At 28.4% G+C, this 13,685-nt stretch overlaps 1 protein-coding gene across 1 annotated transcript; it reads right to left on the bottom strand.

The window, feature by feature from the left end:
- Positions 1-422: 422 nt before the first annotated feature.
- LOC112288976 (peroxisomal membrane protein 13) lies at positions 423-4,113 on the bottom strand. Its single transcript, XM_024533796.3, has 5 exons — positions 3,714-4,113; positions 2,422-2,652; positions 1,722-2,128; positions 1,338-1,430; positions 423-1,108 (listed from the first exon to the last, which is right to left on the bottom strand). Exons 1-5 carry the CDS (start codon positions 3,724-3,726, stop codon positions 926-928), a joined length of 927 nt encoding a protein of 308 aa, XP_024389564.1. The 5' UTR covers positions 3,727-4,113; the 3' UTR covers positions 423-925.
- Positions 4,114-13,685: the final 9,572 nt, after the last annotated feature.

Raw genomic sequence — 13,685 nt, 5'->3', positions numbered from 1 at the left:
ATAATTAGACTAAACACAAAAACAATAACAAATGAATACATTCTAATGTATATAAATATATATATATATATATATATATGTGTGTGTATTTCCTATCTAAAAGACATGTTAAAATTTAATATGAAGAGTTAATTTAAAATAAGATATTTAAATTAGTAAGAAGCAAACATAATAAAAAAATCTCATGGTTTATCATTTTCTGTAATTCACGAGTTTCAATGTGGATCCAACCTTGAAGTTTAGAAAGGAAGAAAGAAAATCTTGGAGAATCTGAATAGAATCCAATTTCATTACACCCAGTAACCTGGTCATATGTAGAGAACGATGTTAAGATCCATCTGCTTGATGTGGCCAGTGAAACAACGGTTACGCATCAAACCTACAATTGAGGTCATATCCAACACCACTAGAATAAATACGGATACAGAGAATGCCACTGCCTTGTGCTAGTCAGCAATAGTTGTAGGAAACAGTGAACAAAACAAGTATGACACGCGTGCACATCCACATCGTACTTAGAACTAATACAACTCAGTATACTTCACAGAATCTAGGAGTTGTACTGTGTGAGGTATTCTGCCTACTACTAGTCCTGCCGTTCGTTCACTGCACCGAACTCTTTTCCCACCTCACTCACAACCTTCGACAACCATTTATGCTTTGTATGAGAAGCGCCGAGGAGACACTGCTAAACTTCAGGCTCCACAGCTTATCACCTACTCTGCTCTACATCTTCTATGAGAATACGTTCGACATTCATAAGATCGTATGCGTCTATGGATGAGGTTCTTGCTGTAAATGTGCAATAGGATTATGAATAACAGATAATGGTCTGTGGCACATCCTTGCATTTCCACAGATTGGAAATAGTTCTTGTATGTAGCTAGTTAGCTTGAATCAAAAGAGGCATACTTGCAACTCTGTTTTAAGGGAAGCCACCAGTGGGAGCATTGCCCCATACAGCATCGAAGTTGGATCCATCGCCACCAGGACCAGGCAGAGCTGGTGGAGGGGTTGCAATCTTTGTACGAGCTTTGCTCTTCACACCAAGCATTCGAAGAACAAATCGAGCAAGCTCTCCATAAAGCACTCCAGCCCGGTCGAACAACTGTTCAAAACAAAATAAGCATTGTTAGCATTCATAACGACATCAATATAATCTTGAAGTGGATCCCGACATCATTGCAGCAACTTTGCAACCAACATTACAAGAACAAAAAAAAATAAAAAAAATACTATGTCTCAAGTTCGAGATGACATGATGGAACACACACAAAATAATAATAATAATAATAATAATAATAATAATAATAATAAACGCAATAACGTGCACGTACTTGGAGCAATGCGGTTATAAAAAAGTGCAATGCATGCGTGTTCTCGTCCACGAGCATAGAAAGTCTTCCAAAAAAGGTCAAAAACCCATTCAACTGCAAAAGCCACCAGTGCGGTTTCAGAACCAGCCCGCACATGTTTGTGCAGTCTTAACATGCACAAAGGCACAGAGTCTCGTTTACAACGACATTCCAAAATATACAAGACTGCTGATTTAGCTCCTTAACTGGTAAGGACATTAGCATGGCAGCAATCTTTATCTCACAATTGTATATACCCGGCAGCTGCCCATTACTTTACACATTTCTCTTAGCCTACACACGTCGTTAAAAGACATTGCAAAGACCACCAGAAGCAACACACAACATCAGTCAAAAGCTGCATACCCCTCGAAGCATTTGCTGCCAGAAGTTTGGTGCTTGAGGGGGTTCTCCTCCCATCGGATTATTCGGATCACCTTGGCCTCCATAACCGTAAGGACCCATGGCTCCTGGCCCACCCATGCCACCATATCCGCCCATCCCTCCCCCGTATCCTCCCATACCCCCATAACCACCCATCCCTCCGTATCCACCATAAGTACTGCCCAAACCTCTATTGTACAAACCACCCCCATAACTACTGCCTAAGCCTCCATAACTGCTTCCATAACCCCCCATACCCCCATAAGAACTTCCATATGTACCACCATAACCTCCTACACCACCATAGCTGCTGCCGCCATAACCACCCAAGGTTGAACCTGAGCCGTACATTGAAGGCCTATTGTAACTGTTCACCACGCCCCCATAGCCTGTGGCAATCAACAGACATTCGAAACCCCACAGTTTGAGCATGTTATGCCTCAGCTAAAACGTATTACCAAAAGACATGGAGAAGAAGGGAGCTTTTTTTATTTTTTATTTTTTATTTTTTAAATCAACATATAATATGATATAAAGTAGGAGCAAAAACAATAAAGTCAGGTCATAAAATAGAATCATCAAGGGCATAAATAAAGAAACCGCTCAACACATACCATCTGGTTACAATAATTCGATCGTTGGTGTTAAATTGAACGAGGAATTTAGAAGCAAAACTGCTTACCAGTAGAATTCTGCTCCCATGGTCTAGGAGGATTCGGTCGCCCAGCAACTGCTCCTGTTTGATTCGCAATCCCATTTTCGTCAAGCTTTCCAGCATCAGTAACGCCGGCACTAGAAACAGTCGCAGCAGTGCTGGTGGTATTTGAAGAAGGTGCAAATGGGGAGGGTCCGCTAGCAGCGCTGCTGGTTTGTGTTCCTGCGCGTTCCCAAGGCTTAAGAGGAGCTTGACGCCCTGCATTTAGGGAAATTCAGCACGTTAGTACAAGTTGCTGATAAAATATCTCGTGTAAAAGACATAATCACACTTGAACATAACCTTGGATTGAATGACACGACTTTAAGATTCACACTCAACAATTAAGCATTAATGCATGTGGAAATGCACTTCAAAAATCGACTAAAGATGGCCACGAATAGACAAAGTTAAATACCACTCTAAACCACTGTAACTTGAGCAGCTGAAATGTATACAGCTTAGACACATATTCCCATAAGTCGAATAAGACACTGAAGTCTTCAAGTCTGAGCTAAGTGCTTCTTATGAAGCTTGTTACGAGCTTAGTACTTCAACTGACAAATCTTGAGTTGAGCGCATGCTTTGTGATGAGAAAAAGAAACCAAGACATACAGATCGGAAAACATACACAAAACTTGAATGCAATTACTACCCTCTCGCAATTAGGGAAAAAATTCATTTCACCACAATTGCGATATAAAGCCACCCTTTCCATTATTCTATGCTGGTACTGGAAGGCATGAAGTGTGACATACTTCATATCCCTATTCTACAACCAAATACTGCAGAAACGTATCTGAACTCATTGTCCATAGTTGAAAACCGAACGCCAACAAGTGAACTCAACAGAAACAATTATAATTAACACAAAGAAGAATCATACGAGGAAAAGTGTGCTGACTCCGCAAACACCAAAGCTATATGAACTGAAAGAAGGACTACTGAAGAAATACTCCATACAATCAACGACAACACGTCTCCAAACCCTCATCGCCTTACCAGCTCTCTATTGTACAAGCAAAGCTGCAAGAAATCCGAATAATCTAGAGACAAGGAAACCGAGCACCAAAAGCGCTACTGACACTTCGCACAGACTAATCAAACATAAGACTTACGTACATATTCTAGATACAAATAAGAAAAAATCAACGTACAAAAATCAAACCAAGCCTCAGAGTCAACGACCTTCGGAACAACAAATAAATAAATAAATAACACACACACACACACACGAAAAATCAGATTATTAACTTCAGCCTACCATTCGGGAACTCTACCTGCGGCAGCCATCTGCGAATTGAACGCTCCACGGCAAGAATCTCATCAGAACTCCACGATTCGACGCATCACCCAACACTTCAATTACACCCACCCTGCCCCTCAAAACTCACCGATACCACCACCACAACCTCAAGAGTACCAAATTATGCGACGTTTACGTCAAAATTCCTCTGGAGACCGCGATCTCGCAAGTCCACGAATCTCGATGCGTGTGAACCCTCTCATACAGAACCCTAAGACTTCGTTATGGCGCTTAAAAACACCAAAATGGCTCCGGAAAACGGCAAATCCTGTGTAATCCACGAAGAAGAAGCGAGAGCCGGAAGTGAGCGAGCATGCGAGGACGCGTAGAGAATAAAACGGAGCGCGGTGATGGTGCGGTGCCGGAGTGGGTGCGATGAGAGTGAGCTGGTCGAAGTTCGACGTCGCGTCCAGTTGTGTGGCGGTCGCAGTGCTTGTTGCACCGTGGACTTCGGTGGCCTCGACGGGATAAACGAATGATATTCGAAATATTTCATCCATATCCCCCTCTTTCTCGTCGTTCGCATGGTGACGTGGGTGAACGAATGTCGTTTCTCAATTTTCATCTTTCGTTTGTTCTTTCTCGTCTCGTAGATGAATGATGAAATGGATGTACGATGGATGTTTTTGTTATTGCTCAGCTTTCGTCTCGTCGTTCTCGTTATTTAGATGACGAACATCCATTCTAACTCAGAAACCGTAATTTTGGGAAATTCTTAATTTATCTTTTTCACTGATTTTTTAATTAGGTTTACATATTTTTAGATATTATTAAATTTAGTATATGTAATTATCTGACTTCAAAACTTTTTATTTTGTTTCTGAAAGAATTAATTTTATATTAATTTCAATACAATAATAAAAATAGAAATCTATTATTATATATATTTATTATATATATATAATTTGAAAAATTAATTACAAAAAATAGTAGAAAAAAATGCAGTTTTGAAAATAAAATGTTGCATATATGTATGAAATGCCACATAAGCATTGATTTTTTTAACAACAATTCAAAACATAGTAAACATAGGTTTTCTTAAATTTTTCAAAAATATTCTCCACAACATATGCAATTTAAAATCAGAGATCACTTTAAAAATAAGTTATGCATAAGTTTATATGCTATGCTGGATAGATATGAAAGCTTGACGATTGTTTTCTTTTTTTCTTTTTTAATGTTTGTTTACGAGTGCTTCATATATGTAAAAAAATTGTAATATTTCATTATTCCATATAAATGAAATTTTCACATGTGTAAGATAAAAACAGTCAGTTAAATGTTGTAAAAATATTTTTTAGCAATCACATTGAGCTCAAAGATTTTATTATATTTTTGTTTTTTTATTTAAAATAATACAAAGTATAGTATTAATAGTACTTAAGTCACTAAGAGTTGTAAAGAGGAAAATGTACATTATAAATATACCACACCTGCAAATACACATTATAATCAAAACAAAATGTTGTTATTTTGTTGTTCAAAACTTCCTTGAGATTGAAGATGTTTATTTTTGTTCATAATTATATTTAAGCGTTTAATTATAATTTTATGATATTCAAACCAATAAAGAAATTAAAGTTTAATAAAAATGATAATAATTGAATATTTAAAGAACGTTAGTGACAAGCCACCACATTGGCTCCTTGCCTAAAATAAGATGCCTATTTCAATTAATCAAGATAGAGGCCATTTATTTTATTATCTATATATATATATATATAGTAAGAGAGGTAAGACTTGATTCTTGAGTACTGGTACTTTAATCAAGAAATATGAGTTTAGAATAAGAGCGCCAACAAGAAAAAAATAAAAAAAATAAATAAAAGGAAAAAGGAAAAACATTGAAGGAATGTTTTTTTTATTACATTTTTTTCTCAAAAACAATCGAAACATTTTGTTGTATGAATATTTTTATTTCAAAATTCATCTTGACTGCTAATTGTCTCTGATCGAAGAAAAATTTACTTTAAAATTTCCAGAATAAATTTGATTTTTTTTAAAATCATCTTTCATTTGCATTAATTTTTTTTGGATTACAACACCATCAATTGATAATGGTTGACAAGTTGTAATTTTCTAAAAAGAAAAAAAAAATAGTAAAAAATATGGATATTTTAGTTTTATAAACAAAAAATTGTACTATTTTAATGAGGGGCTATATTGTTGAAGAGAGCTTTGTTCAATTGAATTTATTGGGCTTTTAACATGATCATTTCAAGTATATTACTTAAATAAATAAGCTTATACTTACAAAGATAAGTCTTTGGTACAATAAATTTTTTAAAGAGGTTTTAGCTAATCTTATTATAATTGATTATTTTTTTTAAAAAAAGAAAATATAAAGAATTTTTATTCACATTGCAATTAAAAGTTGTGGTCATATATTATTATAAATGTTACAAGTGGCAATTAGTTGTGTTAATATTATTAATAAATTACATTACTTTGAATTTTTTGTATAATTATTTTAAATAAATTTAGATATTTAAATTATCAAAAATTCAATTTTATCAAGTTATAATAACTAAATTAATTCACAATATTTAATACTTTATTTAGTATTAAATAGCACAAATAGAAAATATTAATAAAAGAATAAAAATAAATAAATTAATACAATTTTATTTTATAATTGGTTCAATTTAAGTAATTTTTATTATAATAAATTTGTAGTATCTGACAAGAATTATATTGCAATAAATAAGAAAATTATCAAAAAAATAGATGGATCTAAACATGTTTGAAATAAATGTCAATTTTTAATTGTATATCTTTAAAAACATTTACACAGTAAAAGTATTGTCAAAATTAGATCCTATCTTCTTAGTGCCAATTTTTAATATATATATATATATATATATATATATATATATATATATATATATATATATATATATATATATATATACCTAAAGATGTAAGTATTTTTGGTATTTTGAAAATAAAAAACATCAATATTTTTTTTAATCATGAAATTACAAGTAACAATTATTGAAGAGAAAAAATAAAGAAAATTCAAGATTGCAATTAATAACAAGTATGCAAATTGATGCAATAGAAGATAATGTAATGAATGCAAATTCTTTGATATTAAAACTATAAATAATAAGAAATATTTGTGAACAATAAAAGGATTAGGAAGCCTATATATATATATATACACACACACAAAGAAAAGATATACCCTTTGTAATGATTAGTAGTTGTTAAAAATATACTAAAGCATGTAAATTCCTACCACTTTATGTCTACAAAAAAACTTCAAGTAGAGTTATTAATCTTCCTCACTATACTTAATTAGTATTATTTTTATAATTATTGTGCATTCTATACATTTTGAACCTATTTTTATTTCTATTCTATATAATTCAATCACTCTTATAGAATCAATATGAGTGTATATTAGTAGAAGTTATATATCTTATTATAGAAATTTATTTTAAATGTTGAAAAAGATGATAGGTACCTGGTTTTCAAAGATTGTGCTATTATAGACTATACTTAATTTATTCTAAGCCATATTTTAGACTATTATTATTATTATTATTATTATTATTTAATTTTCTATTTAGAATTAATGCTTAATTAAAATCTTGGCATTTTATTTCTAGAGCTTTAAGAATTGTTTGTATTAAACTGTAATATAAAGATGTTTTTAGATTAGACTCACATAGATACATTGTTCTAAAAATCCACTTATAAAGTAACTCAATCAAAGTTTTTAAATTTATTTTTTTAGATCAATTAGTTCTAATCTACTTCTCTTGATTAATTATTAAAAATTATTATAAAGCAACTTTTATATAGATTGAAGATTGGAAGTTACTTCATACATACACTTGTCTTCTTCATGAAGAAAAAAATGGATCCATTTAAATGTATATAGAATGTTGTAGACTTAATAAATTAAACATTAAAGAATTTTATTTTTATTTTTAATATTGGAGCTCTTTGATCAACTAAATAAAGTTAAGATCTAAATTAAGACAATTTTTATAAAGAACCTATAATCTAATACATATAAAAGAAGAGAAAAAAAAGAATATTATATTACATACTATATAAATATTTTAAATATATTGTCATACCTTTTGGACTTACAAATATTTAAGTTATTTCTTAGTATATAATAAATAAAATATCTTATTAATTTATTTATATATTTTTATGTTATTTAAATAATACTCATTCTAAGAATATAATAAATATAAATAACATGTTTATTTATATTTAAAAAAATTAATTAAAATTAATTAAATTTTATTAATTTAAATATATTTATGTAATTTTTTGACATTTTAATTAGATTTTAATAATCAAATATGAAACAAATATTTGAGATTATTTTTTTATCATATAAATCATAAATATATTTCATTGTGAAATTTAATTATTATTATTTTATTTAAAAATTTTAATAAATTATTTTTAATATTATTAATATTTTATATCTAAAAAAAGTAGCATATAATGTATGTATGTTCAATTTAAGTTTATTTTTTTATTTTTTATTTTTTTTATTTTTAAATTATAATATTATAATATTTTATTTGAATATTTAAAAAAATTATTATGTTTTTTTTTCTTACATGTATAGAATTGCAATTATTACAATTCTTAAGAAAACTTGTTTGAATTCTTTAGGATTTAAATATATTTTTAGATAAAATATGATTAACACATATATTTATTAAGATTGCTCAAGGAAACAAATGGTGGCTTTCATTCACCACATGCACTCCTCTTGTTTTTTATCAAAAAACTTAACATTGTCTAGAGTTTAAAACGAAGTAAAAGCTTGATCAAAACTCAAGTAGAATTCATGGAGAGTTTAGAAGGCTCATTTTTGTTTTACAATTTTGTGACTAAATGCACTCAAGCAAAGTTCATAGGGAATATATATATATATATATTTTGCAATTTTACAATTGAAGCTCAAATTTTTTTTCTTCCATGATTGAATGCAATTGAAGGAGAAGTTCAATAATTCAGAGAAAAGTGGGCAATTAAACAGCAGCAAGGCTAGGCATATTTTGTGAGGGATAATAGAATTTTGTTAGGTGCATGTTTGACCTTGATCTTTGAGTGTATTGATACGAACACAAATGGCAATGAGGCATAGCCCAATGTACAAGTTTTTGTGTGTTGTATTGTTTCTACTTCAATGGTGTTGGAAATTGATTGAGTGTGTTGGGTGATTACTTATTTTTGGTATTAAATTTAGGTGCAAGATAAGGAGAATGTATTGGTAAGCAACATTTGGAGTGAGGGATGTTAGACGTGAATGTGGAGGTTGTTTGTTGAAACTATTAACCGTGCATTCTTCCATGTGACAAGGTTAGAAATATTGTCTTGAGTCATGCAAAATTTCATTTTGGAACCATTTTGATTCAAATCAAATTCTAATACAAATATCATAGATTAAATTGTTTATCAACAATTTATTTCATTGCACTTTAAATGATGCTTTAAACAAGGTGAAATTTCATCTATATTTCTATTAATAATATTATAATGAATAACATTATATTAATAACATTGATAATTATCAATAACATTATATTATTGTAGCAATCAGCAATATAAAGAATTCACAAGATTTTATTTTATTTTTTATTTATTTTTTATGACTAAATACAATTGGAGGTAAATGTGCAATTGAATGCAAGTGGTAAGTTGTATGAGAAGAGAAATAATAGATATATTGTATAATAAGAATAAAATTTTATTCTAATTTATTTTAATAAGATAATTTTTCAAGCTCAAATGTATTGCGTGTTGTAGATTTAGTCAATTTATAGTAAAGGTGGAGAGTCCAAATTTATTGCTATATCATCTTTGCTGTTGCAAACTTTGCAATTTTTTTTTGTCAATCTCAATATTGTAACAATAATGAAAAAAGTAATATTTTTTTTCCTAATTATTGGAAAATATTGTTGATATACAATGGAATAAAGAATTATATAAAATTGCACTAGGGAGTTGTAATGAAGTAAGTATTGAGAGCAAGTTTGGAACATATTCAAGAGCGCTCTAAAATAGATACTATTTAGAGCTCAAATGGAAATTTTAATTAAATTGCATAGCTGATTGGGATGGAAATTTGGACAATTATTATTTTAAAGTACTTTGGAGTGTAGGCATGAAGATTGAAAAGAGAGAATAATAACTTTTCTCACGCCTTCTATAAAAGAATTATAAATAAAAGAATTTTATACTTGACTTTTTTGATTTTACACTATACATATTTCACATCTTTTGACAATCATCTTTCTCTTTTCTGTAATAAAAGCTAAGATATCATTATTAAACAAGGATTTATATAAGAATTTTATAAGAAATAAATTAATTTTTTTATTTTATATTTTTATACTAATAGTTTTTAGCTATGTAATTATATTTATAATTTTTATATAATATTTATTATATTATATTTTATATTATATCTTCATCATAAATAAAATTCTTGATAAACAAAGTTTCATTGCAATTTTAGAAGTATTATCAATTACAATAAGAATTACTATACAAAAATTTTAATTATAAGAATTTCATTTCTTTCTTTTATATGATAATTTTTATATTTAATTTTATATACATATATATATATATATATATATATATATATATATCAATTTTTTAATAATTAAAAATTAAATATTTATAAATTTTATTTATTTATTTTCGAAAAATTAAACTTTTTTTTATAGCAAGTTATTATAAAAATATGTATAATCAAGATTAATAAAGATACATAGATTTAGAATATTTTTGTTAAAATACTATGGTATTATAATTTGACTAATTAAGCTATATGCACTCATTTTTATTTTATAGGTATTATATAATTTTGCTAAAATACTTGGATAACAAGATTTTATTAGAATTTTATGGAGGTATAATTTTGACACTTAAAAAGCTTAATCAAATTGTCTAGTGGAACTTATGCTATTGTGATCGTTCTAGGTTTAATAGTGAATTGGAGATTAATTCCTCAAAGACAATATAGAAAATATGAGAGAGTACAAAGAAAAACTAAAATAATTACAAATCTTGAAGCCATACATAATTTAAGGAAGATGAATGTTTTGTATCTTCATTGTAACAAACTACATTGATTTGATGAACATTGAGCTTAATTGTCAATAGAGTTGTTATTATTTTGATAATCTTGTTGTCAAGAAAAAGTTTTTCTATTATCTCTACCTTCTCCATCTTTGCTTTTGAGATGCTCATTTGAAGACAAGGATGGAAGAGTAAGAGAATTTCAAGAAAACATTTGTTAATACAATGTTGTACATGTATTTACATCCTTAGGTGTAAATATTGATCAATATGTGCTTCAAAAAACTGTTCTATACAATTTTAGAATAAATAGAGAGTTACACCATTTAGAAGAAGTATTATTACCGAAAGAAGGTATAGATCCAACTTATGCACAATTCTATATCCATAATACATTATTTATATAAGATAGAAGAATGAAACATAATCGAGGTTTATTGAGCTAAATTACGTAGAAATTTGGAGAAGTTTTGAAGAAAAATAATTTATTTATTGAATTATATAAATAGGCATTTGAAATACTATCTTAGGCACAAAATGAAAGAGTTGTAGAAGTAGATCTTACTATTTCTTTGCACTTCATGAATGAAAGTAATAGACACCAAAATGATCTTTTCACTACTTTTAAAGAAGTTGCTATTATATTGCTTGGAAATAGATTAGAGCATAATGTATTTTGTGATATTATTATTTGCTGATATAATAATGGACTATCAAAAAGAATGTATGACATTCATTGTGCTTATTTGTCCCTTAACTATGATTTGTATTTTCTACATAGAATCCTTGGATGGCATCTTGACTTAAAAGCCCAAAATATAGTAATGGATATTATTAAAGAAAGAGAATGTGTTGGATGAGAGGATTTGAGATGCAACAACTTTATACAAATGAATTATTTTGCTTATCAACTTTTTTTAAGGCCTACAAAATATTCTACAATTTTACATAGAAAAAAGATATTACAAGAATTTATGGTTGATGGATGGATAGCAATTGTGAAATCACATTTGCAATATCTATGTTACAATCAAGGAAATCTATATGTTGATTTGTACCAAAGATTGGTGGATGTTGTTATAACTCATTAAAGTATTGGGCCCAAAGAAGGACAATATGAATTAAATAATTTAGGATATAGGATCTTACTTCCATCATTACATATTAAAAGTACAAGATATATGATAGAAATATTTGAAGATTCTATGGAATTTACAAGGTTTTATCAACATCTTGATATTTTTATGATAATGACAACAAATCCAAGATAGTCCAAAATGTAGAATGAATTGCTTCAATAACAATGAATAAGTAAGTGGCTAGATTTGATTGTCTATATATTTAAGTTCAAGAGATGTGCAATTATGAAAGATATATAGAACAGAGTTATCTTTGATCATGTTATTGCACATCTTTATATTATTAAATTTCAAAAAAGAGGTCTATCTTATATGTACATCGTAATTTTTTTGGATAATGAAAGCAAGATTAGATGCATTAAAGATGTTGATTTTATGATTTTTGTAAATTTTCAGATAAAGACAATAATTGAGAGATATTTGAAGTTATTTTACAATGCATAATATATGATCTATGTGGAATGCAAAATCCTCAAGCACCTTGTTTGGAAGAGAGTTGTTATACAAAGAGGTATCTAAAGATGTTTGTGGAAGAAACAACAATGGATATTAATGGATATCTTCAATATCAATACAAAAATAATAGAAGAATATTTGATGTTCAAGGAATGGTTGTTAATAATAAGAATATTATTCTATTTTATCCAAAACTATTTCAAAGGTACAATTGTCATATTAATATTGAAGTATATGCATCTATTTGTATTATTAAATATATCTACAAATATATCTATAAAGGCCATGATTGCATTGCAATGCAATTTAAAAACCAACAAGATAAGATCAAACAATATTTAGATATAAGATACGTTAGAGCTCTAAAAGCTTTTCAAAAACTTTTTGGCATGCAGATCCATGAAAAAATACTAAATATTGTTTGTTTAGCCATTCATCTTTTAAGAATGCATCAAGTGGTATATGATCCAAATGATGAGGTAGTTATAATTTTAGAATGTACTAAAAGACAAAAGATAATATTAATTTTATTTTTTGAGATATGTACAGCAATTGCAATGGCAAGATGATATATATATATATATATATATATATATATATATATATATATCAATAATTTCTACAACATTTTATTTGACATAAGACAAGAAAGACGTGGATGTTAAGAATACATAGATTTGGTATTGAAAGATTATATTTTGTAAATCTTACAATAAAGAAAAGATATTATTTGAGGCTTTTGTTGATCCATGATAATGATCCACATTTATTTGAGCACTTAAAGACTATTCATAGAATTTTCCATCCAAAATTTAAAAGTACATGTATAACTTTACGATTACTTGAAGATAATGGATAATTGCAACAATGTTTGAAAGAAGCATCAAGAATACAAATTGGATCTCAGTTAAGAGCATTTTTTGGTATTTTACTATTGTATAAAAAATTGCTAAATCCATTAAAATTATGGAATTTTTTTTGGAAAAGCATCTTAGATGATTTTAATAGATGTTTATAAAAAAAAACATAGAATTAACAATTCAATAGAAAAATAGATTAAGGATTTTGGACTTTTTTTTTACTAGATAAGTTTTTGTAAAACACTTGCACAATTTTTTCTAATGCCATTACTAAGAAATAATTAAAATAAAATAGTTAAAATAATTCAATTTATTGCTGAAATAAGAGCATCAAACATTTAATAATTAGAAGCAAGTTTGGAGTAGTATGTTTCACAATTGAATCTTGAACAAAGAAAGGCATGTGATGATCATTAAGGATAA

The sequence above is a fragment of the Physcomitrium patens genome, chromosome 11, assembly GCF_059467195.1.
Source record: "Physcomitrium patens ecotype Gransden chromosome 11, ASM5946719v1, whole genome shotgun sequence".
In the NCBI taxonomy this organism is placed as follows: Eukaryota; Viridiplantae; Streptophyta; class Bryopsida; order Funariales; family Funariaceae; genus Physcomitrium; species Physcomitrium patens.
Note: the sequence above shows the minus strand (reverse complement) of the source record. Positions and strands in the feature narration are given on the sequence as shown.

Excerpts from the sequence above, each read along its gene's own strand:
- LOC112288976 (XM_024533796.3), bottom strand. Across the intron at positions 2,129-2,421 it reads ATGGGAGCAGAATTCTACTG|GCTATGGGGGCGTGGTGAAC; the intron begins GTAAGCAGTTTT and ends TGATTGCCACAG. Across the intron at positions 1,431-1,721 it reads GGCAGCAAATGCTTCGAGGG|TTGAATGGGTTTTTGACCTT; the intron begins GTATGCAGCTTT and ends TGGCTTTTGCAG.